The sequence below is a fragment of the Thamnophis sirtalis genome, unplaced genomic scaffold (genome assembly GCF_051295495.1).
Source record: "Thamnophis sirtalis isolate CommonGarterSnake01/CBP01778 unplaced genomic scaffold, rThaSir2_p1.2 scaffold_4, whole genome shotgun sequence".
NCBI classification, from domain to species: Eukaryota; Metazoa; Chordata; class Lepidosauria; order Squamata; family Natricidae; genus Thamnophis; species Thamnophis sirtalis.
This window is the reverse complement of record NW_028261384.1, coordinates 130,522,020-130,549,233: the sequence shown is the minus strand read 5'-3', so window position 1 is coordinate 130,549,233 and position 27,214 is coordinate 130,522,020. Positions and strand designations below refer to the sequence as shown.

The 27,214-nt window shown below is 43.8% G+C and overlaps 1 protein-coding gene and 1 pseudogene across 1 annotated transcript; both read right to left on the bottom strand.

The window, feature by feature from the left end:
- Nucleotides 1–319: 319 nt before the first annotated feature.
- Nucleotides 320–8,171, bottom strand: LOC106555591 (vomeronasal type-2 receptor 26-like). Its single transcript, XM_087712066.1, has 4 exons — nt 7,359–8,171; nt 4,146–4,373; nt 2,137–2,263; nt 320–1,218 (listed from the first exon to the last, which is right to left on the bottom strand). Exons 1-4 carry the CDS (start codon nt 8,169–8,171, stop codon nt 320–322), a joined length of 2,067 nt encoding a protein of 688 aa, XP_087568192.1.
- Nucleotides 8,172–9,756: 1,585 nt separating this feature from the next.
- Nucleotides 9,757–26,914, bottom strand: LOC148046590 (vomeronasal type-2 receptor 26-like; annotated as a pseudogene).
- Nucleotides 26,915–27,214: the final 300 nt, after the last annotated feature.

The following is a 27,214-nucleotide window of genomic DNA, read 5'->3' as shown; positions in this document are numbered from 1 at the left end:
AATATCTTCCAGCAAAATAAATATCCCCTTCCAGAAAAGACACAGCAGGCTCTGAGAAATTCTAATGTAAAGGACAAATGCAGCAATGTCTCTTTTAACTTTATTATCTGTTTACATAATTTATTTCCTAATAGATTAGTTTTATATGTACTAACGGATTTGGAAATAAATGTACCTCATAAGTGTTTGAAATGTTTGCACATCAGATTACTTTTTTTTATTCATGTTTATGAAGATGGCCGTATGTATAGATCCAGTTAACTATTAGATAGATAATAAGATCTCATAACAATTTGCTTGTTCAAAATTGGTTCTTTTTCTATTTCTTATGTACTAAATGCTCTCTAGTGTTGAGCTCAGGCCTAAATATAATTATATAGAATTTAGGGATGAAAATGCATCCCAGTAAACCAGCACTGGAAGACAAGATAGAGAAGATCTCCACAGCCACCATGTATTTCCCCTTGGTGCTCAGGTAGGTGGGGACAAAGGTCAGCCAAACACTGCAGAACACCAACATGCTGAAAGTAATGAACTTGGCTTCATTGAAACTGTCTGGCAACTTCCTGGCTAGGAAGGCCACAATGAAACTGAGAAGAGCCAAGAAGCCCATATAGATTAAGACACAGTAAAACATGGCGATGGAGCCTTCATGACATTCAACTATGATTTCTCCATGGAGTGTCACCATGTCCAAATCTGGAAATGGAGGAGAAGTACTCAGCCAAACAATACAAATACCTAGTTGAATGAAGGAGCAGAACCAAATAATAGAATAGGCCAACTTTTGCCCCACCCATTTGTGGAATAGGCTTCCTGGCTTTGATGCTAGGAATGCTACAACAACTGTGATGGTTTTGGCCAATATAGAAGAGATTGCAATAGAGAAGATGGTGCCAAATGTTGTTTGTCGGAGTAGACAGGTGGCCTTATTGGGCTGTCCAATGAACAGAAGTGAGCAGAGGAAACAGAGAAAGAGGGAGGTAAGTAGAAGGTAGGTTATGTTGCGATTGTTGGCTTTGACAATAGGAGTGTCCTGTCGCTTAATGAAGATTGTAAACACCAAAGCTGTAAGCAGGGAAAAAAGAAGAGCCAGAGAAACCAGAGTAATGCCTAGTGGTTCTTCAAAGGAGAGGAAATTCATTGATTTTGGAATGCATTCATCATGAGCTTCATTTGGAAATTGATTCTCTGGACAACGTGCACAGTTCTCCATGTCTGAAAAAGAGGAAAAGAGTTTCTGAACAGAATGAAAGTTCCAGAATTGCTTTTCTGGAGTTTCTGGCAAAGAACATTTACACAAAAGATGTAAAGTCTTTTGTAACTCTCTAGTCTATCTATATATAAAATGAGCATTGAGGGGAAAAAATTATATAGATTTCCCTACATTAGAATCCTCTTGGCCTATAGGAGTGCACTAGCTTTAACAGCATTTCTGAGGAAGACAATAGCATGTAAAAATTTCTAAATGTCTGTTATCTAGTGGAAAAGAGAAAAAAGAAATTTTAGATCCTGGAAGACAGGCAGTAGCATTAGAGCTGTGATGGCACACAGAGCCCTATCTGCGGGCGCATGAGTCATCATCTCAGCTCAGCTCCACCATGCATGTGTGTGCCTCCTGCCGGCGAGCTGGCTTTTGGGTCTCTGCCTTGCATGCAAGGAGGGTGGGGTGCATGCGGAAGATGTGTGTGCATGTGAAGGGGGCGGAGCATGCAAGAGGTTCATGTGCATGTGTGGAAGGGTCATACTTGCATGCGCGAAGAGTTGGGCACCCATGGGTGTGTGTGCATGCATGGGGGCAGGGTGCATATGGGGGCCACGTGCAATTGCAGGGGTGGAGGACACCTGGGAGCACACATTGCCTTTGGCACTCGGCGACAAACAGGTTATCCATCACTGCACTAGAGGATAGTAGAATAGGAAGTGTCCTTCTGATTGACTGCTTGCTTTACATAAGGTTCCCCATCACTTGGATTAAACTTCACCTCAAGGATAGAGAGGTGGGCTACAGGATAGCTCTTGCTTTTCTCAATTTAAGATGAACCAATGCACCAAGCAATACAATTGAAGAAATTCTTGTTAAGTAGAAGAAATGAACTTTTAAGCATGGGTCAATTGGTATGCCACGAATCTTACCCATTTGTCTGGATATCATCTTTTCTGGACACCGAACACAAGCATAGCAGCAAAATTTCCGGCCTTCAATCTTGTTCTTTATTTTCCCCAGAGGACAAGGGTCATTACATAATGAGGAAGGAGGCAGCTATCCCCAAAGAAACAAAGAGGTCAGTATTAGTCTTTTGTTTTTGCTTACAGCCAATGAATATGAATAGCTGCCCGGAGTCCCCTGGGATTGGGCAGCCTATAAATCTAATAAATTGAATTGAATTGAATTGAATGAGATAGTAGAGAGTCAGCCCTGCCATGAAGCAGACTCAGACGGTTTAATCATGAAAATGGTTTCCCGAACAGAACAAAAAGGTGAGCATTAACCTTTTCTCCCTTCCACAGACAATGAATAAGAATCAGACTGTTGATAGTCCTTACATAAAAAAGACAATCTGACTGGGAAATGATTGCCGAAACCAGGAACTTAACTGATTTGTTTCTAGTTTAGATGAAGTTTAATCAATGAAAGACAGCCTAGTGTGAGTGCAGTGGTGGATTGCTCATCCCGTTCCAACCGGTACGGTTGGAATGGGGCCGGCGGCATCCTCGTGCATGCGTGCAGTTCACGCATGCGTCTTAGCACCTGCGCGATGCTCCAGCTGCTCACAGAGAATTGCACAGGTGCTGTATGTGCCATGCGCCTGCATGGAAGCGCAGAAGTCTCCAAAGATCGGTAAGGAGCGCGGGCGGGTGGGTGGGCCCTTCGGCATTCCCGGAAGTTACTTACTTCCAGGTTTACCGACCAACTGGTCCGCGCAGACTGCCGCGGACCAGTTGAAACCCACCCCTGTGTGGGTGGGTGACCAGGCTGAGACTGAGGGAAGGGTGAAGCAGATCATCAGTTTGGAATCTCTTTGCACCCACAAGAGATATAAATCCAGCCCTCCTTTGATTTCGTTGATTCTTATTTACCGCCAACTTGGTTTAACTGTTAGTAGTTCAGATTTTTGTAGAGATCTTTATCAGGCAATAAACTGAAGTTTAGCTGATGTCTAATTAATGAAACACAGCCTACTGTAGAAGATGGCCAGACTGAGACTGAGGGAGGGATCAAGGACATCATCAGTTTGGAGATCTAAGAGATGTAAGTTCAGCCCTCCTTGTTTATGTTGATGCTTATTTACCACCCATTTTAGTTTGACTGTTAGTAGTTCAGATTCTTGCAGAGACCTTCAGCAGGCAATAAACCTTTATATTTATTTGAACTCCTTGGACTCCTGATTTTCTGAGCTTGACATTCACATTTTCATATACCGTATGGAGTGGTTACTTGACACACAAGTAAAATTGTCACCGGTATGTTTCTCACAGTCACCTTGACCCATGAGATGAGCAGGAAATAAATTAAACAATCAACCAATCAACCAATATTCAAATTCCTATCACCTTATTCCTATAGGTTAGAAACTCTAAAGGTTAAACACTTTAAAGAATGAGAGTATCCATCAATAAGCAGTCCAGTAATGTAGTACATCTGTTTTGCACACCTTTGATAGAGATGCACTGAAATTTAATTGGGGCCTAGGGGCTAGTTGTCCTCTATGGACTAAAGAAAAGACTGGAAGGACAAAAAGCAGTGTATATGAAATTAATTCTTTTAGTCCATTTCATTGTAATGGTAAAAGGCAAAGGTAAGGGTTCCCCTTGCACATATGTGCTAGTTGTTGCCACCTCTACGGGGTGGTGCTCATCTCGGTTTCTAAGCTGAAGAGCCAGCGCTGTCTGAAGATGACTCCGTGGTCATGTGGCCGGCATGACTAAACACCGAAGGCACACAGAACACTGTTAAGTTCCCACCAAAGGTGGTCCCTATTTTACTACTTTCATTTTTACACGCTTTCAAATGGCTAGGTTGGGAGAAGGAAGTAATGGGAGCTCACTCCATTATGCAGCGCTAGGGATTCAAAATGCCGAACTGCCGACCTTTCTGATCAACAACCTCTCAGTGGCTTGGATACTGAGCCACCTGATGGTACCTGAGTGAATTCATGATGCCACTGGATTTTGTCTGAATGTATGTGGAAGGTTTTTCCTGGAGGAGCTTGGGGGTTCATTTCTCCAACTGGGATGTTGATGTAAGAGTTGTTTGGGAAAGTAATCAGGTTCACAATGTCAAATCCGGCTTGTAATGTTCCATCTTCATTAAATTTAATTTCATCTCTAGCATTGTTGTTGAAGGAGATCCTCTGCAGGAACGGGTGGAGCTTGCAGGAGAAAAAGCATAAAGGTTAACGAGCACATCGAATATAGAATAACCAAATTGGTAGGGTCCTTGGAGGTCATCCAGTCTGCTCAAGCAGAAGACTCTATACCAGTGATGGTTAACCTTTTTGGTAACGTGTCTCAAACGGTAGCGAGATTGCTATGTGTAACACCTCTGGCACGCATGCCCGAGGTTTGCCATCATGGCTCTATACTATTTCAGACCAATGTCCAGTTTTTTTTTTGAAAGCCTCCAGTGATGGGGCACCCACAACTTCCGAAGACAAGCCATTCCAGTAGTTGATTTTTCTCACTGTTAGAATTTTTCTGCTTATTCTTAAGTTGCTTCTCTCTTTAAATACTTTCCATCCATTGGTTCTTCTCTTGCCTTCTGGGGTTCACTGACAAATACACGCTCGACAAAAGCGCGCGGATGAAACCGCGGCGAGAAAACCGCAAAGTCAAAATCACGCCGACAAATGCGCACAGAAGCGTGCCGACAACAGCGCGCTGACAAAAGCGCGCCTTCAACAAACAACTAATAACAACCTAATAACCCTAACCCTAAACCTTACCTTAACTTAAATCACGTTTTGTGGGTGCGGTTTTGTCGGCGCATTGTTGTGGGCGCGTTTATGACATCGCGGTTCTCTTGCCTTGGTTTCGTCGGCACGCTATTGTCCTGCGTGCATTTGTCAGGTCACGGCCTTCTGGTGCTTTGGAAACTAGGAAACTCATCTTTGTGGCAGCCCCTCATATGTTGGAACACTTCTATCATACGTCCTTAGTCCTTCTTTTCACTAGACTAGTTATCCCCAATTCCTGCAACCATTCTTTATATGTTTCAGTGCCATGGTGGCAAACCTATGGCACATTTTTGAAAGCATGCGAGGTGTTGCCTTGTCAGCTCCAGCTGATTTTTGGCCATTTTACATCCTCTGGAATGTTCAGGAGGCTTCCCTGAAGCCCCCAGAGGGCGAAAAACAGCCCATGTGCAAACCGGAAGTTTGGGAATGGACTTCCGTTTTCCGTGTTGGGCTGTTTTTCAGCCTCCAGAGGTTTTAGAGAAACCTCCTGAAACTTCCAGAGAGTGAAAAACTGCCCAAGGTGTAACCGGAAGTTTGAGAAAGCCTGGGGAGGGTGAAAAACCAACCGACCAGGCCATTACTATTTCTGGAGGGCTCCCAGGTTGGGTGTTAGGAGAGGCTATTTTCACCTTCCCTAGATTCCAAGAAACCCATGCCCGCATGTACAGGGCAGAGGGGGGGGCATGAACACAGGCGCAGGGGGCATGGTGCAGGAGGGGATTAAATTATGGGGGTGAGCACATAAGCGTGCACGATAGCGACCATATTCCATGTTAGATTTTTTTTTAAAAATTGTACTAAATGATATTGTTCGCTGATAACTCAGAAAGGTAGTTGGAAAGAATAAGAAGCAGCAATGGGAAGAAAATCTAGGGCAGAGAACTAGAAAGGCAGAAGAAAGTTGAAGATCCATTGTTTGGTGTGGAAAGAGAGATTTTGCAGTGTCCTTCCCCAAGGAGTGAGGAGGGAATGAAGATTTTGAGTATCTTTCCCCTGAAGTGGGGTGGGAATGTAGATTTTGCAGTATCCTTCCCCTGGAGTGGGCTGGGAATGTAGATTTTGCAATATCCTTCTCCTAGGAGTGGGGAGGGAATGGGGATTTTGCAGTGTCCTTCCCCAAGAAGTGAGGAAGGAATGAAGATTTTGAGCATCTTTCCCCTGAAGTGGGGTGGGAATGGAAATTTTGCAGTATCCTTCTCCCAGGAGTGGGGAGGGAATGGGGATTTTGCAGTATCCTTCCCCTGGAGTGGGGTGGGAATGGAGATTTTGCAGTATCCTTCCCCTGGAGTGGGGAGGGAATGGAGATTTTGCAATATCCTTCTCCCAGGAATGGGGAAGGAATGGGGATTTTGCAGTGTCCTTCCCCAAGGAGTGGGGTGGAAATGAAGATTTTGAGTATCCTTCCCCTGGAGTGGGTGGGAATAGAGATTTTGCAATATCCTTCCCCCAGGAGTGAGGAAGGAATGAAGATTTTGAGTATCTTTCCCCTGGAGTAGGCTGGGAATGGAGATTTTGCAATATCCTTCCCCTGAAGTGGGGTGGGAATGGAGATTTTGCAGCATCCTTCCCTGGAGTGGGGAGGGAATGGAGATTTTGCAATATCCTTGTCCCAGGAATGGGGAGGGAATGGGGATTTTGCAGTGTCCTTCCCCAAGGAGTGGGGTGGAAATGAAGATTTTGAGTATCCCCCTGGAGTGGGGTGGGAATGGAGATTTTGCAATATCCTTCCCCCAGGAGTGGGGAGGGAATGGGGATTTTGCAGTGTCCTTCCCCAAGGAGTGGGGTGGAAATGAAGATTTTGAGTATCCTTCCCCTGGAGTGGGTGGGAATAGAGATTTTGCAATATCCTTCCCCCAGGAGTGAGGAAGGAATGAAGATTTTGAGTATCTTTCCCCTGGAGTAGGCTGGGAATGGAGATTTTGCAATATCCTTCCCCTGAAGTGGGGTGGGAATGGAGATTTTGCAGCATCCTTCCCCTGGAGTGGGGAGGGAATGGAGATTTTGCAATATCCTTGTCCCAGGAATGGGGAGGGAATGGGGATTTTGCAGTGTCCTTCCCCAAGGAGTGGGGTGGAAATGAAGATTTTGAGTATCCCCCTGGAGTGGGGTGGGAATGGAGATTTTGCAATATCCTTCCCCCAGGAGTGGGGAGGGAATGGGGGTTTTGCTGTATCCTTCTCCTGCCACACCTACCAAGCCACACCCACAGAACCAGTAGTAAAAAAAAATTGAATTTCACCACTGGGACAATGTTTCTAATGTATGAATGTTGAAGAAAGGTGAACATCAGTGATGTTCGGATAGCTGGCCTAGAATGATCTATTGGTGAATTAAGTCCTGCCACTCAGTTTTAACCATGAAGAATCTTTTAAAAGAGCATTGAGAGAGGGGAAATCTTACCTGCCAAGGTTCTACAATCTTTGACCGCATTTGATCCCCATCCTTTTGTCTCTTCTGATGTGTCCTAATTGTGTGAGCAGCATGTAAGGCTTGAGCCAAAGCATAGACGGCATTGTAGATACTATAACTATGACCAAGTATGCTAGTTTCAAAGAAGGGTGCGGGAAGGTCCTCCAACCTTTCCTCTCCAGTACATTCCTCACCTTGAGAAGCACCATGATTGCGTGGTATGCAGTCAAAAGCTTGGTGCCAGAAATCTCTCATAAAGCCATCTTCATTTGCCCCAGATGGGGTGACAGCCTGTACAAATTGTCGGAAACCTGGAAGTTCTTTTTTGCTAATTGAGAATGAAATGGCCCCATGGAACATTTGCATATCAAGAACCCTTTGTAAGGAATGTAATGTAAAGTCATTTTGGGCCATCGTGATCCACACTTTTCTCGTACAAAAGTCCTCTAAAAAATCAGAAGTTGTTGGGAGAATAAATTTGGTCAGCACTATAGTAGAGGCGAGCCACATAAAGACTATATTTTCTCCGTATATGACAACTGCATTGGCCACTTTCTCTTTGAAAATGGTAATATGCTGCGCAGCTTGTTCAATTATCCCAGATAATTCATAAAAATGGAAATTTCTCTCAACCCTTTCGGTGAATTCGGAGCAGATTTCATTTTGAGAGAACATGGGTTCCAGAGTTTGTATGAAATGTTCCCCATGTTTGTCATCTACAATGACAAGTCCTACCCATCTCCATCCAAAGTGCAGGAGGAGCTGGATTAAACCCTCGTACTGGAGAGCTTCATCGGGGGCCATGCGATAAAAAGGGGGGAAACGTGATTCATCAGCCACTGTCAATTGAAATGAACCATAGGAAATCTAAAAGAAAGAAGGAAGGAGTGAGTGAATTGTCTATTAATCTGCCTCTCTGTCTCTCATCCACCTAGTTCAGGTCTTTTGCTCTAGCTAAGCTGTTTGAATTTAAAGATACAAAATGTTGATTTTTCCCCAGGTTAACCATTCTTCCATATGTTGTCCTCCACATCTGTCAATAGAAAACCCAGATCTTAAAATATATGAATTGAAAACAAAGCAGCAATGATAAGTGTTCTGAACCCCTCCTCCATCCAGTAACAAATGCCGAGACAAGCTTAACTGGAATTTCTCAGTACTTTATTAGCAAGAAACCAAAACCTCGGTGGCTGAAAGCCAAGCATAACAAACAGATAAGAACCTTGGCAGCAACTCAGACTTCAACAGATAACAGCTTCTCCAGCGTTAGGAATGACATTGAATCCTGCAAAATCAGGCTCCTCCCAGTCTCTCTTTAAATACAATCTTGAGAGGAGCCTAATTATAATCACCTGGATCCAATTATCTTTTGTAACTGCGTAGCTGCTCTCTACGTCGATCTGCCCGCCGTTGCCGGGCATCCAGGATCACCTCCCTTGTCTCCTCCCCACTGCTCCAATGCATGACATCAGGATCACACACCCTTGTCTCCTCCCCACTGCTCCAACAGCTCCTGCTGGGCCACAACAGATAAGTATCATAACCACACACATTCAACTTTGCTCTAAAATTCTGTATGTTGCAATTGCTGAAAGCAGCCATCTCCTGAAGCAAAATTCATATTAATCACACTCTGAACCTTAAAAGGTAAAGGTTCCCCTTGCACATATGTGCTAGACATTCCCGACTCTAGGGGACAATGCTCATCTCCATTACAAAGCCAGCGCTGTCTGAAGACGTCTCCGTGGTCATGTGCCTGGCATGACTAAACGCTGAAAGCGCACAGAACACTGTTACCTTCCCACCAAAGGTGGTCCCTATTTTTTCTACTTGCATTTTTATGTGCTTTTGAACTGCTAGAATCTGGCAGAATCTGGAACAAGTAACGGGAGCTCACTCCATTACATGGCGCTAGGGATTTGAACTGCCGAACTGCCAACCGTTCTGATCAACAAGCTCAGTGTCTTAGCCACTGAGCCACTGTGTCACCTCTGAACCTTACATTGTTTCTTATCTAATTCTACATCTCTTCACTGATGAACCATGAAATTGTTCCTTGAAGGGAAAAATATAGATTGATAATCTCTGTGATAGCAATTTCACAAGTCCACTCATCTTAATCTAGGGTCACTACCAACATGACACAGTCAACTCACTGCAGAACAACTTGCCCAGGGATAACTTAATTGAAGATAACTGTACTCTAGAGCCTCTCCCCTCTTAGTATCATTAATATTACTATTAATAATAGTTATCTCATGTTGAGTTGTCTTGTGACAAGTTGTACTGCGGTGAGTTGGCAATGGTGAGTTGGCAATGATGAGTTGGCAATGATGAGTTGGCAATGATGAGTTGGCCACAGCTAGTTGTTCCATTCTGCCTGGCTAATCTATAGTTCAACCTGTGGGATCTTGAAAAGCTGCAATATTTCTGCCATGCGTATGGACGTTTCAGGGCTCATCCCTCCAATGATCCCCGCAATTTTCTTTTCGGTTCCACAAATATAGTTGGGGACCATTTTATGCAATTTAAAAAGCAGGTCCAGAGTGGTACGGTAGGTCATTCGAGAATCAGAATAGGTGTCATAGATGTGGAATCCAAGAGTGATGTTGGGCAAGATGGGAGGATCCTTGTTGATCTCTTTCACGGCAAAGACTAAAGTCAAGAGGTGTTGGTAGAACTTGGTTACCACGCTGTAAATAAAAAAAAGATCTGCTTCAAAAGAGGATTGGGCTATGCATTACGCTATTAAAGAGATACTCAGTGAGGAAAAAAAATCATAAATGATATTGAAAACAAAGTAAATATATTGTGCTTTTCCTTTCCTAGACTGCCCCATTATTGTATGTATTGGAGATACTGTATTGTTGAATTTTGCAGTTTGTCTCTTTTGCCTCAAATTCACCTTCAATATAAAGTGGATTGTTGAACTGTACACTTTAATAGATTCTTAAACCGCGATACCCAGAAAAGTTAAAGTAAGTTCTTCTGTGTGGTTTAATATAATGACATGTGGTCCGTTTAGAACTATTGGCTGAACCATGAAAGATAAAAGGGAGATATAAATTCCTGAAATTGCTGAATAAATATCATGTGAAAGAGTCTACACACACACACACACACACAAATTCATATTATCCAGGCTTTAGAAAGGAGAGATTATTTTTATCTAAATTTTTCCATGTGAATTTTAGTCCTTTATCAATTTTCATTTGATCTACAATTGGAACACATTCACCTTATTAATTACTGCACAATCTGCTAATACCATTCAATCTTGTAAAAACATTTTGCTCTTTGTAATGACAATTGTATGGGAGAGCAGCAGTAATCATTAAATCATTCCAGAAGATGAGCGCCAAAACTTTGAAGAAATTACTGAGATGGAAAAAAAATGGATTGGGTTGATTTTTCAGTGAGAATCTGAGCTGAGTGTAACTAATTTATGAGTAAATATTTCAGACTAGGTCAGCAATGCATCTGAGAATCCCAGCCACCTATTTAGAAATTCAGGTTTCTTCCCATGGAGAATTGTTTCTGCTGTAAGAATTTCAGAGAAGATTGTGAGTATAGAACAATCTGTGTTTCTACCCTTCTGGAGAATGTTTGTATCGCCCCATTGCATTGCTCATTCCTAAGATTGCAAGAAGCCTGGAGATATTTTGAAACAGGACAAGTGGACCTCAAAAGTTTAACCGGTACATTAAAAAATGGCAGTCATGACATGAATAACTAATGCCTCCCCAAAGTTTTGGAAATTATTTTTCAGTCCACTGTCAATGCATTGCTGGACTCAATGGTCTAAGGCAGCGGTTCTCAACCTGGGGGTTGGGACCCCTTTGGGGGTCGAATGACCTTTTCACAGGGGTCACCTAAGACCATCATAAAACACATATTTTCGATGGTCTTAGGAACCGAGACACCAGTTTAATGGTTGGGGATCACCACAACATGAGGAACTGTACTAAAGGGTCGCCACATTGGGAAGGTTGAGAACCACTGGTCTAAGGAAAGGCTGAGGATAGAAAAGAGTATATCTAAAATATTATAGTACTTTTTATGTTAAGGTGAATTATGGCTGATGCTTTTTTTTTCTCCAACCAGGAAGAGGGTTCAGTTCTCAATAGAATAGCTGCTTGCCCTAGTCCAGTGATGGCAAACCTTTTCAGCACCGAGTGTCCAAACCAGAACACCTGTGAATGCGTGTGCATATATGCGCACCGTCGCACCAGAATCCCGAAGACCAGCTGCCTGGCACGTGGATGCCTGTTGTTTTGGCTGTTTTTCGGGCCAAAAACCTGTTTTGGGGCGGTTTTCAGCCATTTTCCAGCACTCCCTTGTGTGCGCTGGAAATTAAAAGAGGAGCTGGTGATGGGGAACATGCCCACAGAGATGTCTCTGCATGCCACTTCTAGCACGCGTGCTATAGGTTCGCTATCAGGGTTCTAGTCTATTGGCTTTGTGTTCAATTGTCTAAAATAGGACGCTGAGTTAATTTATTTCTAGTTATTAAGCTGTGACAAAGGATCAGACATTTCTATTCGTTATCACACGATGATGCCACCTTTCTGTTTTACAGAGATGGCAAGAAGAGAGCAGGGTTAGATTAAGATCAGGCAAGAGAGTGATTTCTTACAATGGTATGTTAACCGATTCCTCAGAAGGATGTCGATTGAAAATAACTTGGGGGAAGAGGTAATGGAAATGGGACATCAATCCACCAATGAGAAGTCCTCCCTCTTGGTACCATTCGTGGGGAATTCGAATGGCTTTATCTCCCATGCAATTCAGAGGTTGTACCTTCATGGCCCATTCAGGAAACAGTAATATCGCAAAAATGCCCAACATTCCTGCTCATTTCACTTCTTCTGTACTGATGTTGTCAGAAGCCCTGATTCAAGCAAGAGGTCGGCAGAGCAACTGCTAGAACAACTGTGTTGAGATCTGTTTTAAGAATATCTCATGTCTCAGTACTTGATCTGTTCCTAACCTTCAGCTTCTTCTATGTCTGAATAAAGGGATGCGGTGGCTCAGTGGCTAAGACATTGAACTTGTCGATCAGAAGAGTTGGCCATTCGGCAGTTCGAATCCCTAGTGCCACATAACGGAGTGAGCTCCCGTTACTTGTCCCAGCTTCTGCCAACCTAGCAATTTGAAAGCACGTCAAAAATGCAAGTAGAAAAATAGGAACCACCTTTGGTGGGAAGGTAACAGCGATTCGCACACCTTCGGTGTTTAGTCATGCCTGCCACATGACCACAGAGACATCTTCGGACAGCACTGGCTCTTCGGCTTCGAAACGGAGATGAGCACGGTCCCCTGGAGTCGGGAACGTCTAGCACATATGTGCGAGGGGAACCTTTACCTTATGTCTGAATGCCTAAATACTCAAAGTGTTGCTCTTGATTTGAATACCTGATTTTTAGGCTCTTTCTTTGCTCATAATTTAAAAAAGCATCAGCAGATTATGTCCATCACAATATTTTCTCTTGATCCTCAAGCTTTGCGAATTTTGAAGAATTTTAATACATTTTATACATTTCCTTTAAGATGGTTTTCCTTGTATACCTTCCACGTGTACAGCCATGTAGGTAGCCTCACTTTTTGAAGTCTGGAGAATCTCTCCACTCCGGAATGGGCAATAGGCCGATAGGGATTGGCTGATATGCAGTCTAAAAATATGATTTGTGCTGTGAAGAGCAAACTGCCCCCCAGGTTTGGCAGCCGTTCCCTTACTGGCTCCGTAATGGCTGTAAAACACTTCAACCAGTTTGGAGGAAGGGTCCTCAGCTGGGAACAATATACAGGAGGTTTATATTGATTCTGCAGTTTGTCACAGGTATTTCCTTCAGAATTATCTTGAAGGCCACTGGAGGATTGACCTGGCGACTTAATCACAGTGTCTGTGATAACTAGGCATTCTTATTTGTAGAACTGCTGGAGCAAACATGTTTGTAAGATGCCACAAGAAACTTTCTCAATTTGCTGTGCGAGTTTGATGAACTTGAGGTCTATAATTGGACAGAGTGATCTGTTGAATGGAATTTGGAGGCTTCCCTCATGGTTAATTATCCTTACATCACTGTCCAATTGGATTAACGCCATGTATGATGTAAAAAACCATGATCACAAAAATAACCACAACTGCTTGAAAGTGTTAGCTGGTCCAGAATGGAATGGTGTGCACAATTTTGGGTGCATCAACCTTCAATGTTTAGCACTGTGGTGGTGCAATGTACATTGCCACAAATATGTTTGTGGGTGAATTCAGGATACTGGTCAGCCAGAGGTTTCTGCCTATTCCACCAGATTCCATAGATTGGCATGCTCCAGATCCTCTCTATTAAACAATGACATCTGGTGTGACTTTGCAATATGCTGTCTCTGTTGTGGCACCAGCCTTATGATACAGACACACCCACAATCTGGCATGTTTCAACCCTCTAGCCTTTGCAGACAGATGAGAAGACTTGAGATACCCCCAGCTACTCATTCAGGACATTAGGTAAAGGTAAAGGTTCCCCTCGCATTTATGTGCTAGTCGTTCCTGGCTCTAGGGGGTGGTGCTAATCTCTATTTCAAAGCCGAAGAGCCAGAGCTGTCTCCGTGGTCATGTGGCCAGCATAACTAAATGCCAAAGGTGCACAGAACACTATAATCTTCCCATAATTGGTGTGGGACGAGGGGGGTCAGAACACATGGGTAATTTATTTCCTAAAAGATTAGTCTTAGAACATAGAAAGTTGGAAGGAATCTTCGGGGTCTTCTAATCCAACCCTATACCATTTCAGATAAATGGCTGTCCAATCTCTTCTTAAAAGTCTCCAGTGATGGAGCACCCACAATCTCTGAAGGCAAGTACCGTATTTTTTGGATTATAAGATTCACTTTTCTCCCCCCCCCCCAAAAAAGAGGGAGAAAATCTGTGTGCGTCTTATACACTGAATACAGCATTTTTTCCTTCCGAAACCCTGCCCCCTTTGCAAAAATGTCCATGCATAGCCTTTAGGAGGCTTCCGGAGTGCTCCTGGGGGCTAGGGAGGGCAAAAATGAGCAAAACATGGGGTGAGTTTTGCTTGTTTTTGCCTCCTCAGCCCCCAGGGGCACTCTATAACCACTTATAGGCTATGCATGGCCTTTTTTGACAAAAAATGGGCTGATTTTCACAAAAAATGGGCTGGTTTTTGCTCGAATTTGCCCCCCCCCAGCACTCTACAAGCCTCCTAAAGGCTATGCATGGCCTTTTTTTGACAAAGAATGGGCCCCTTTTTGTGAAAAACTGGCTATTTTTGGGAGGTCTGCTGAGTGCACAATTTTTTTTTTAAAAAAAATTACCTCTTCAAAATATTGGTGCATCTTATACTCTGGTGCATCTTATACTCAGAAAAAATATCGTAGTTCCACTGATTAATTGTTCCCACTGCCGGGAAGTTTTTCCTTAGTTCTAGGTTGCTTCTGTGCTTGATTAGTTTCTATTCTTTGTTTCTTGTCTTGTCTTCTGGTGCTTTGGAAAATAAGTCTTGTGTGTGCTTTGGAATTTGGACAGAAACATTTTATGTACCTGTTTGAAACATCCATGGTGAAAACAGCTCAAATTTATACATACTTTATTTGTAAATGACCAAGCTGAACTTGAGGGCAAGGTCAAATGCATTATCAGTTTGGAGTCGTTAAATCCTCATTAGAGACCAAATTCCATCCCCCTTGAAGTCCATTGACTCTTATCTGGTGCCAGTTTGCTTTGACCATTAGATCAGATTCTTGTGAACTGGTAGCATGAAATAAACTGGAAAAAAAATTTGAGCTCTATTCTACCTCCTGATTTCCTGAACCTGAGATTATTAGCTACCGTATTTTTCAGAGAATCAGATGCACCCTTCCCCCCCAAGAGGGTGGAAATTTGGGTGCATCTTATACACCGAATGTAGCCCTGCCCCCCCCCCCCCCGAGGCCGAAAACATGAGGCATGGAGGCAGCGATGGTCTGTGGCAATCCCTGCAGCCTGGAACAACTGATTGGGGGTCCAATCCACCTGCCAATCAGCTGTGCTGAATCAGGCTGCAATAAGTACTAAAGCCGACCTGGATGGTCAGAGTTTGCAGCAGCAATCACATTCAGAGAGCACGGTAACTGATTCAGCAGGATTCAAACTAATAATAATATACAATACATTAGCAAAAGCAGTTTTTGCCAGGCAGCAGTAAATACAAGCAAAACACAAGCAGTTTCACTTTCAGTTCTCAGCTAAGCCAGGCTCCTTCCTGTCTCCTTGTTGTTCACATGGCAAATTTCAGAGTCCAAATAGCCCTCATTGGCTGACTTAGCTGCTATGCCTATTCATTGGCTGACCTTGTTACCATGTGTCAGCTGAGCACCATGGATGCTGATAGGCAAAGGCAGAATTTTTCTTCTTATTATTTTCCTCCCCAAAAGCTAAGCTGCGTTTTATAATCCAGAGTGTTTTATGCTCTGAAAAATATGGTGTATGGATAATATATTTCCTAATAGATCTTCTCTTTGGTACTAATTGAGTTTGGGGAGAAATATTCTATTGTTTTGACTTTTAAAGACAGCAAGGTCCACATTCTGGATAGAGAGGATCTATTATATGTTTAGTGTCTGAGGTAATGAGGAGACCTGTGTTGATGTAACAGGTTTATTTTGAAACGACAACCATAGCAAGAACAAGAACTTACGCTCTGACAGCTCTTTTATACTCCCAGCTTTCAGAGCATTAACCAATAGGAACGTGCCAATTCTCCCGCCTGAATGCAGTCATCAGAATAGACCAATCAACTAACGCCATGCCTTATTGACAGAAAGGGGGTGGGACACATCAGTACGTAACAGGATCATTGGTTTGAAATAGTGGTACAAAGACCATTTATGTTAATATTGAGCAGTCCTCTCTCAACATTGGGGAAGGGATAAGACATCACCTATTCCCAGTCTACCACACAACTCTTGCAGCAGTGCCAAAATGCCACAACCAATTACACTCTGATTCAGATGACACTGAGGGCACAGATAAACCCTTGTGAGAGCTCTACTAGAGAATGCTAAAGACCAGAGGACATCAAGGAAATACAATCCTTCCATCTCCCCTTCCTCCATCCTTTCAGAACCTATCCTTCCATCAGTGGTGGGATTCAAACAATTTAACAACTGGTTCTCTGCCCTAATGACTGACTGGGTGGACAAGGCCATGGTGGGCATGGCCAGGGGGCATGGCACACAGCACTTGGCCTCCTGCAACCCCCTGGGAGCAAAAATGGGCTGCGGCAGGGGAGTGCCACCCCCCTATGCCCTGTTTTGGGTCTGGTAGGCTTCCCTGCAGCCACCTGGGAGCAAAAAGAAATTAGAAGGGGCGAGGCCAGCCAGCAATTTAAAAACCAGTTCACCCAAACAGCCCAAACTGGATGAATCCCACCAATGCCTTCCTTCCCTTCACCATCCAGTTTCAACTGTCAGTACCTGTCCTTCCATCCTCCCCCGCCATCACAATCAAGGAAAAAAACAGTCCAGTTGTCTTTTGAAAAAGCACATTTGAGATTCAGTCTTGTTCGTGTTCTATTTCTTATGTATTAAATGCTCTCTAGTGTTGAGCTCTGGTCTCCATATAATTATGTAGATTTTGGGGATGAAGATGCATCCCAGTAAACCAGCACCAGAAGACAGGATAGAGAAGATCTCCACAGCCACCATGTACTTCCCTTTGGTGCTCAGGTAGGTGGGGACAAAGGTCAGCCAAACACTGCAGAAAACCAACATGCTGAAAGTAATGAACTTGGCTTCATTGAAACTGTCTGGCAGCTTCCTGGCTAGGAAGGCCACAGTGAAGCTGAGAAGAGCCAAGAGGCCCATGTAGCCCAAGACACAGTAAAACATGGTGATGGAGCCTTCGTGACATTCAACTATGATTTCTCCATGTAGTGTCTGCATGTCTAAATCTGGGAATGGGGGATTAGTACACAGCCAACCAATACAAATACCTAGTTGAATGAAGGAGCAAAACCAGATAATAGAATAGGCCAACTTTTGCCCCACCCATTTGTGGAATAGGCTTCCTGGTTTTGATGCTAGGAATGCTACAATGACTGTGATGGTTTTGCCCAAAATAGAAGAAATAGCAACAGTGAAGACGATGCCAAATGTCATTTGTCGGAGGAGACAGGTCACCTTATTGGGCTGTCCAATGAACAGAATTGAACAGAGGAAACAAAGGAGGAGAGAGATAAGTAACACGTAGGTGAGGTTGCGGTTGTTGGCTTTGACAATAGGAGTATCCCGTTGCTTAATGAAGATTGCAAGGACAAGTCCTGTAGTAAGAGAGAGAAAAAGACCCAAAGCAGCGAAAGTGATGCCCAAAGATTCTTCAAAAGTCAGAAAGTTCAACTTCTTAGGAATACATTCTATACGAGCTTCATTTGGAAAATGATCCTTGGAGCAACCCTTACATTTTTCCATGTCTGAAAACAGAAGAAGATAAGATTGTTTGGAAAGAACGCCAATCATTTTTTGGACTGGAAGCTACTTTATCTTTTGGTCACATGTGTTTTGGAATGTATTTCAAATACTATGGAACAGTGTATAGTCCATATCACCATAATGATAATCATAGTCCATATTACTTCTTGCTGGCTGATGCTCTACAGCAGGACTGTCAAACTCACATTGTCATGGTGGCATCACATGACATATCAGGACTTTACCCCCCTTTGCTAAACCGGGTATGGGCATGGCCAACTCATGATGCATCTGGACCACGGCCCATGAGTTTGACAGCTCTGCTTTATAGCATCAACTCCAACCCACTTATACTCCAAAGTATCTGCTTGCAATGCCCTGTTGTGGCCCACCGGCAGTCAGAGGAGCTGGCAGAGAGTCAGACAGTGAGGTGGTTGGGAAGGAACATGGGTGAGTCCTGAGGAAAGCTCAGATGAGGACTCTACATTGGAGGCAGAGAGGGAGTTAGACAACAGTGAGACAGAGGAACAGCTGGGACCTGTTCCCAGTGTGCGCATGCACAGAACTGCCAGAAGCCAAGAACAACTGAGAAAGCAGGGTCTACTTGGGAGTAAAGCCACACCGTGGAGGTGATTGGCTCCTCCCATAGGAAACAAAAGAGGAGCGAATGAGGAGTGGGCTTTTGCAGGAAACAAGTCATTCCTTTGGTCATTTCAAGAGTGGAAAGGTCTGTTTGTGGCTATAAGAGACCCTGTGCCAAGTATTGCCTTGCCCTGCATTTGGAAAGTAGCTATCTGGCAGCTTGCCAAGTGAGATAAGGTTCGTGTTGATAAACATTCCTCTGAAAGACTGTTTGCTAAGCCTTGCTGACTGTGAATGAAAGGAATTCACAGTCTTGTAAATAAAAGAGGTTTTGCCGGGACCAAGACTCTGCTTCATGCTTTTTAAGGAAACCTAGGTCAGAACTTGTCAATTTATCTGCAACCCTTAATTGCTGGCTTGATTTCCTAAGACTGCACACACATCAGAGGTCGTATTCAGCAGGTTGTGACCAGTTCTGGAGAATCAGTAGTGGAAATTTTGAGTTTACAGAGTCAGCATATTGCCCCCAACAATCCGGGTCCTCATTTTACCCACCTCGGAAGGATGGAAGGCTGAGTCAACCTTGAGCCAGTGAGATTTGAACAGCTGAACTGCAGAACTGCAGTCAGCTGAAGTAGCCTGCAGTGCTGCACTCTAAACACTGTGCCACCTTGGCTCAGTGGAAATGAGTGTATTTTGCACCACCTTGGCTCAGTGGAAATGAGTGTATTTTGAGGAAATGGGTATTTTGCAGTAACCTTCCCCTGCCACACCCACCCAAGCCAGACCACGTCCACCAAACCACACCCATCAAAGTGAATTTTTTTGAATTGCATCACTGAGACACACCCATGGATATTCACAGTAAAAATGCTAATGCACATGTGCATTTAAAAAAATAAATTGATTGCTGTATTGTTAAAAGTTGCAAGTAAAAAATAAATACTGAAATGCACTGTAAAATTTGCAGTTATGATAAAATAATAATAAGACGGCAGTTATATTTTTATCTTATTTTTCTTACCCTTCTGATTTGAGATCATTCTTTCTGGACATAGAGAACAATCATAGCAGCAAAAATTTTCCCCTTCTTTCTTTGTCTTTTGGTATCCAGGTGGGCAAGGGTCATTGCATAAGGAAAGAGGTGGCACCTATTTAAAAATAGGATGGGATCATTATTAGGAACACAGTATTAGAATTTGCTTTATGGTAAATGAAATGTCCAGTATTTAACATTTCTAAGCATGTGGATGGACCAGGTATTGGGGAGCAATTGAGGCATACAGGTAGTTGTAACTTAGTGATTGGAATTGGTAATTCTGCCATTAAGCAAAGCAGTCACAAAGTGAAAAATCACATGAGTATGGCTGTGCTTATTATTTCATTTCAGGTTTCCTTTGCTTTACAGCATCAGAAGGATGGGAATCTAACAGCCCAGACCAGAGATGGATTGCTCCTGGTTCAGCCCAGCTCGGGTGAACCGGTAGAGGCTCTACCCACCCACCCGGATGCTTCTGTGCATTTGCAGAAGCGCTGTGCACGCATGCGAGCGTGTGCACACGGCAGGGGTGGGTTCCTGCCAGTTCTAGTCTCTTCTATAGAAGAGGTTCCACAAATCTACAGTGCCGTTTAGAACCAGTTCCAGCTCCCTCCCCCTGCCCATCCGCACATCATCAAGATGAAGAGCGAGATGAGGAATTCTGGGAGTTGAAGTCCATAAGTCTTAAAGCTGTCAGGTTTGAACACCACCCTTGGATTTTTTTCTAAAGGGTTAGGGGTGCAAGGGTCTTGTAATTTGACAGCTTTAAGACTTGTGTGCTTCAAATGCCAGAGTTCCTGAGCCAACATGACTGGAGGAGGAAATCTGGGAGTTGAAGTCCACAATTCTTAAAGCTGTCAAGTTTGAACACCCCTGGGTTTTTTTTCTAAAGGGTTAGGGGAGCAAGGGTCTTGTAACTTGACAGCTTTAAGACTTGCGTGCTTCAAATGCCAGAGTTTCTGAGCCAACATTTTGGTTGCTAAGCAAGAGTGTTGTTAAGTGAGTTTCACCACATTTTACAAGTTGGCCACACCCACCCGGTCACATGGCTGGCAAGCCATGCCCACCCAGTCACATGGCCAGCAAGCCATTCCCACCCAGTCACATGGCTAGCAAGCCACTCCCACAAAGCAGGCCACACCTACAGAAGAGGTTCTAAAATTTTTTGAAACCCACCACTGGTGCACGGGTGTATCACCACTGGCCCAGACAATGGAGAAGGTTTCTGGAACTGGATTAAGGAGAAAGTCAGATAAAAGGGCAGATCTTATAGCCTTCTCCCTTCTATTGCCTTGCCCGTGGAATAATTTGCAGGAACAGAATTTATGTTTGCATGTAATTGCAAAGAATCACTGTGTGAGGCAACTGCTTAACAAGGACTATGACCAAAATACTTATATCCATAAAAAAGTTGGTTTTAGCTCAAGTCCCTTTAACTTTCACACACACAATTCAGGAGTAAAATATCACATTTTTGCCTTGGCTAATGCAAAGGATTGCCTATTCATTGATTTTCTGATTGATTGATTCATATTTATTTATTTATTCATTCATTCACTCAGTTTGCAAACTGACACTACCCAATGACTCTGAGTACTTAGACATATTTGCTTTCTGCAATATGATACAAATCTATCTATCTTTTGGTCGCCACGATGTAGAAAAAATGTGGAGACTCTAGAAAGAGTGCAGAGAAGAGCAACAAAGATGATGAGGGGACTGGAGACTAAAACATATGAAGAACGGTTGCAGGAACTGGGTATGTCTAGTTTAATGAAAAGAAGGACTAGGGGAGACATGATAGCAGTGTTCCAATATCTCAGGGGTTGCCACAAAGAAGAGGGAGTCAAACTATTCTCTAAGGCACCTGAGGGCAGAACAAGAAGCAATGGGTGGAAACTAATTAAGGAGAGAAACAACTCTATTCCTCGGGCGGGAGATCCAGTAGAGCCATTCTGGACTGGATTGAACAGGGAACTATTGTGCCAGGGAGGGGGTAGCTGCCTCGGATGGCACCAAAGGGGACCGTTCGGCAGGCTTGTTGTCGCTGTTACGCCCCCCCCAGGCGCCCCCCCTCTCCTGCATTACTTCAATGATTATGGAGTCGCCTTCCCTCTTTTACCATCTTTACCACCTGGCTCTTTTTGTTTACTTTGTTTACGAACTTCGACTTGGACTCTCGGACCTCCAGAGCTACGTCCCTGCTCCTTTGTTGCGACTACCGCTGCCCACCACTGCCCCATGTAGAGCACATTGCAGTACTCCAGCCTAGAGGTCACAAGGGCCCGAGTGACTGTTGTGAGAGCCTCCCGGTTCAGATAGGGACGCAACTGGTGCACCAGGCGAACCTGGGCAAATGCCCCCCTGGTCACAGTTGACAAATGATGTTCAAAAGTCAGCTGTGGGTCCAGGAGGACTCCCAAGTTGCGGACCCTATCTGAGGGGTGTAGTATTTGACCCCCCAGCCTGAGAGATGGAACACTTGGCCAATTAGTGGGAGGGAAGCACAGCAGCCACTCGGTCTTATCTGGATTGAGTACAAGCTTGTGCCCTTGTGACCTGTAGGCTGGAGAACTGCAATGTGCTCTACATGGGGCTGCCCTTGAAGAGTATTCGGCGACTTCAGCTGGTCCAGAATGCGGCCACGCGAGCGATCGTGGGTGCACCTCATTTCACCCACGTAACACCTATCCTCTGCGAGCTGCACTGGCTGCCTGTTGATCTCCGGGTGCGCTTCAAGGTGCTAGTTGTCACCTACAAAGCCCTTCATGGTATTGGATCTGGGTACTTGAGAGACCGCCTACTGCCAATTACCTCCACTAGGCCAATAAGATCCCATAGATTAGGCCTCCTCCGAATTCCATCAGCCGGCCAATGTCGACTGGCAACTACCCAGAGGAGAGCCTTCTCGGTGGCTGCTCCAACCCTCTGGAATGAACTCCCCATGGAGATTCGTACCCTCACCACCCTCCAGACCTTCCGCGTAGCCCTTAAAACCTGGCTGTCCCAACAGGCCTGGGGCTAAAGACTCCAACCCCGCTCGAATGGTATGACTGTTGCGCTTCTTTTAACGATGTCTTCATGTTTGTAACTTGTTTGTCCTTCCCTCCCCTTGAATTGTGAGCCGCCCTGAGTCCCCTCAGGGAAAAGGGTGGCATACAAATAAAGTAAAATCAAAATCAAAATCAAATCAAGAATGGAGGAGAAATTTCCTGACAGTTAGAACAATGAATCAGTGGAACAGAAGTTGCCTCCAGAAGTTGTGCATGCCCCAACACTGGAAGTCTTTAAGAAGATGTTGGATAGCCATTTGTCTGAAACAGTATAAGGTTTCCTGCCTAGGCAGGAGGTTGGACTAGAAGACATCCAAGGTCCTTTCCAACTCTGCTATTGTATTGTATTGTATTGTATTGTATTGTATTGTATTGTATTGTATTGTATTGTATTGTATTGTATTGTATTGTATTGTATTGTATTGTATTGTATGTATCTGTCTGTCTGGGTTCCACCACAATACCACGAAGCCCTTATCCACGGAGACATAAGCGCAAGTGCTAATCCGTGCCATCTGAATCGCTAAAGTAAATGCGACCTTACCGCACTGACATAAGGGCGGAGGGCAAATCTGCGCTTTCCGAAGCACTCAGCCTAACCCTAACCCTAACCCTAACCCTAACCCTAACCCTAACCCTAACCCTAACCCTAACCCTAACCCTAACCCTAACCCTAACCCTAACCCTAACCCTAACCCTAACCCTAACCCTAACCCTAACCCTAACCCTAACCCTAACCCTAACCCTAACCCTAACCCTAACCCTAACCCTAACCCTAACCCTAACCCTAACCCTAACCCTAACCCTAACCCTAAACCTAAACCTAAACCTAAACCTAAACCTAAACCTAACCCTAAACCTAACCTTAAAGCAACCCCCTAAACCTAATCCTAACCCTTACCTTAATTTAAATCGGCTTTCTGCCGCCACGCTGTTTTAAAGCGCCCTTCTGTCGCCGCGCTGTTGTTGCGGCGGTGATGACGCGCGGTAATGACGTTGAGGCTTTAGCGACACAGTTTTATCACCGCTATTTTGTTGAGCGCGGTTGTGTCGTGCCACGGTCTGTCTGTCTATCTACTATCTGTCTGTCTGTCTGTCTGTCTGTCTATCTATCTATCTATCTATCTATCTATCTATCTATCTATCTATCTATCTATCTATCATCTATCTATCTAGAAATGGCTGTGTGTGTGTTTGTGTATGTTTGTGTGTGTATGTTCTAGCATAACTCTGGAATGCCTTGAGCACTTTCAACCAAACTTGGTACACATATGAGTTAATCTCTGGGAAAAAAATACTGTGGGGGTAAGACATGTTTAACACCCCTCGAGCTGTGTGTTCTGTTAAGATACAGCCTGTTGTACCTTAAAATTGCTTCTACTGTACAGCACAGTGGAGTTGCCTATTATGCACTTACATTTCCACTTGACATTGCCATTCCTGTCTAATACAGGATTGGGGTAAATGAATACTCAGGCAACGCTGGGTTATCAGTTAAATAAGAAAACTACCAATAATTAACCTGCAGAACTGATTCATTTTTTCCAAGACACTTTGAAGAGAGTTTGGAGGTGTATTTTTACAGCTCTTATTAAAACTATATCTATCATATGCTGATTTGTGACACATGGGAAGTCTAAGCATGTGTCATGAATTCTGTCAGTGAAGATCATGCCATTGACACCTACCTGAGTGAATTTCTGGTTCCACTGGATCTGGTCTTCCTGAATCAGGAAGGTTTTCCGTGGAGCATCCAGCTCCCCAACTTGGACTTTTACATAAGATTTATTTGGGAATGTGACCAAGTTCGTAATGTCAAATCCAGCTACTAATTCACCCTGTTGATTGAATGCAATTTCATCACTAGCACTGTTGTTGAATGAAATCCTCTGCAGAAATGGATGTAGCTAATAAGAGACAGAGTGAGGTACGGTATGGAAAAGAGTATTATTAAAGAGCTATTATCTCCAATAATTTATCTGCCAATAAAAGAGAAAATTTGAAGAAAAAATGGTTGCTAAATGAGTCGCATCTAGCTCAGGGGTCAGCAACCTTAAAGAAAGAGCCATTTGGATCAGTTTCCCACAGAAAATAAAAGATTGGTAGCCACAAAATCTACCAGGGGTTAAAAAGCTTAATAAATTGTGTCCCGGTGGGTGCCACACATTGGCAGTTGTGACACATATTGTGAGTGACAGGAGCTGCAGCAGAGGGATGAAAGTGCCACATGCAGCTCCAGAGCCACGGGTTGCTGACGCCTGATCTAGCTTTTTAGGCACTACTTATGGAAATGAATCAGTTGTGATGCATATCACTTAATTTCTCTGCTATCAGGCCTCAATTGTTTAAGGAATGTTAGGATTGCCAGATAATTAGGAGTAGAGTGAGTCTTAGAAAATGAACAGAGAAAAGAAGTCCACGACTAAAATATATGAAGAACGTTTGCAGGAACTGGGTATGTCTAGTTTAATGAAAAGGACTAGGGAAGACATGATAGCAGTCTTCCAATATCTCAGGGGTTGCCACAAAGAAGAGGGAGTCAAACTATTCTCCAGGGCACCTGAGGGTAAGACAAGAAGCAATGGGTGGAAACTAATCAAGGAGAGAAGGAACTTAGAACTGAGGAGAAATTTCCTGACAGAACAATTAATCAGCAGAACAGCTTGCCTCTAGAAGTTGTAAATGACCCAACACTGGAAGTCTTTAAGAAGATGTTGGATAGCCATTTGTCTGAAACAGTACAAGGTTTCCTGCCTAGGCAGGGTGTTGGACTAGAAGACCTCCAAGGTCCCTTCCAACTCTGCTATTATATTGTAATCATGTGAGGGCCTTGCTTTACGACCTGCTTGGTCCTCAGTTTAACTATGGCAACTGGGTCTGCCAGAATTGCTGTTGCTGAGCAATAAAATCATGCGATATTTTGCTGTATGACAACTTCCCATTGTGACAAGTCCTTGGTTCATTTCAGAGGTGGGTTCCTACTAGTTCGCACCTATTCGATAGAACTGGTTCATCAAATCTATCGAACCGGTTAGAAGAGGTTCCACCAGTGGACCCGGAAAGCAGGCCACACCTACAGAAGAGGTTCCAAATTTTTTTGACACCCACCACTGTTCCTTGGATATGATTATTCTACACTATCATGCTCATATTTATACAACTCAGTGCCTCTGTGAAAGGTAAGGATGACTACTGCGTTTGTGGTGCAATCAGAACATTGTGTGTGTTGAAGTTGTTTTAACGCAAACCAAAGATTCCTTTTAAAAAACAAGTTTACATCATATTCTTATGCATGCCAGTGCTGTGTGTGAGGTAATTTAAGGTGGTTCTGACAAGTGTCATCAGCATCTTCATATCCGGTCACATGGGCAGCAAGCCACTCCCACAAAGGAGGCCACACCCACAGAGTAGGTTTGAACAATTTTTAAAACCCACCACTGATTCATTTGTCAAAGTGGTTACTTTGAGGAATCACTGCGATCTTTGAACAAACTATCGTAATTAACTAAGAAGAGTTGCAATGAGAAATTTGATTATTTTACCATTCTATTATATTGATGGAGAGAATTCCAGGCAAGTTTCATAAACGTTACCTTCCAGGGATGTACATTCTGGAATGACTCCTCAGCTTCTTTCCTGCTAACGCCTCTGGGCTTCAATCTATGAGCAGCGTGTAAAGCCTGTGCCAATGCATAAACCGCATTGTAAATGCTGTAGCTGTGGCCAGTCATGCTCATTTCAAAATAAAACGCAGGGAGATCCTCCAGGCTCTCCTCTCCAGTGCATGCCTCCTCGATGTTCCTCGCTTGGTCAGAATTGGGAACATAGCAATCAAATGCTTGCTCCCAGAATTGTTTGATAAAGTTGTTTCCCTTTGCATCGGTAAGCTCAACTTTCTGAAGAAATTTCTGGAAGCCCAGAATCTGTTTGGAGTGAATTGCAAAGGAAAGAGCCCCGTGGAACATCTGGATATCAAGTCCTTTATGCACAGGGTGCAATGTGAAATCTATCTGGGCAGTTGTGATCCACACTTTTCCCGTAGAGATTTTCTCTTCCATTTTGGAATCGGTTGGAAGGAGACTTGTGGCCACTGCGATAGATGCCAGCCAAATAAAGGCTATGGTTTCCCCATACACGATGATTGCGCTGGCTTTGTTCTCTGTAAATATGGGAATGTGACTCACTATTTGGTCCACCATTTGGAGAAAGTCACCCAAATGTATAATTTGGTCGAATCCCTCCGCAAACTCTAAACAGATTCTATTCTGCAAAAGCTTTTCCTCCAGAGTCCTTGAGAAATGTTCTCCGGCTTCATCGTCTATGGTGAGGAGTCCTACCCATTTCCAGCCAAAATACAGAAGGAGCTGGACTAAACCCTCATACTGAAGGGCTTCATTTGGGACCATATGGTAGAAGGAAGGGAAATGTGATTCAGCAGTGACTTTAGATCCAAATGACCCATAAGAAATCTAGGGGAAGAAAAAATGAAACATGAGAATGAGAAAGGAACATAATATGTGTGTATGTTGTTGTTGTTAGTTGCAAAGTCATGTTTGACCCATCACGACCCCATGGACAACGTTCCTCCAGGCCTTCCTGTCCTCTACCATCCTCTGGAGTCCATTTAAGCTCATGTCTACAGCTTCAGTAACTCCATCCAGCCACTTCATTCTCTGTCATCCCATTCTTCTTTTCCCTCAATCTTT

Bases quoted from the DNA above. Each gene is read 5' to 3' on its own strand.
- LOC106555591 (XM_087712066.1), bottom strand. From the start codon at position 8,171: ATGGCCCCCGATGAAGCTCTCCAGTACGAGGGTTTAATCCAGCTCCTC. The intron at 2,264-4,145 runs GTACCATCAGGT...CTTTGGGGATAG, and splicing joins GGCATCATGAATTCACTCAG to CTGCCTCCTTCCTCATTATG. The intron at 1,219-2,136 runs GTAAGATTCGTG...CCTCTTTTTCAG, and splicing joins GATGATATCCAGACAAATGG to ACATGGAGAACTGTGCACGT.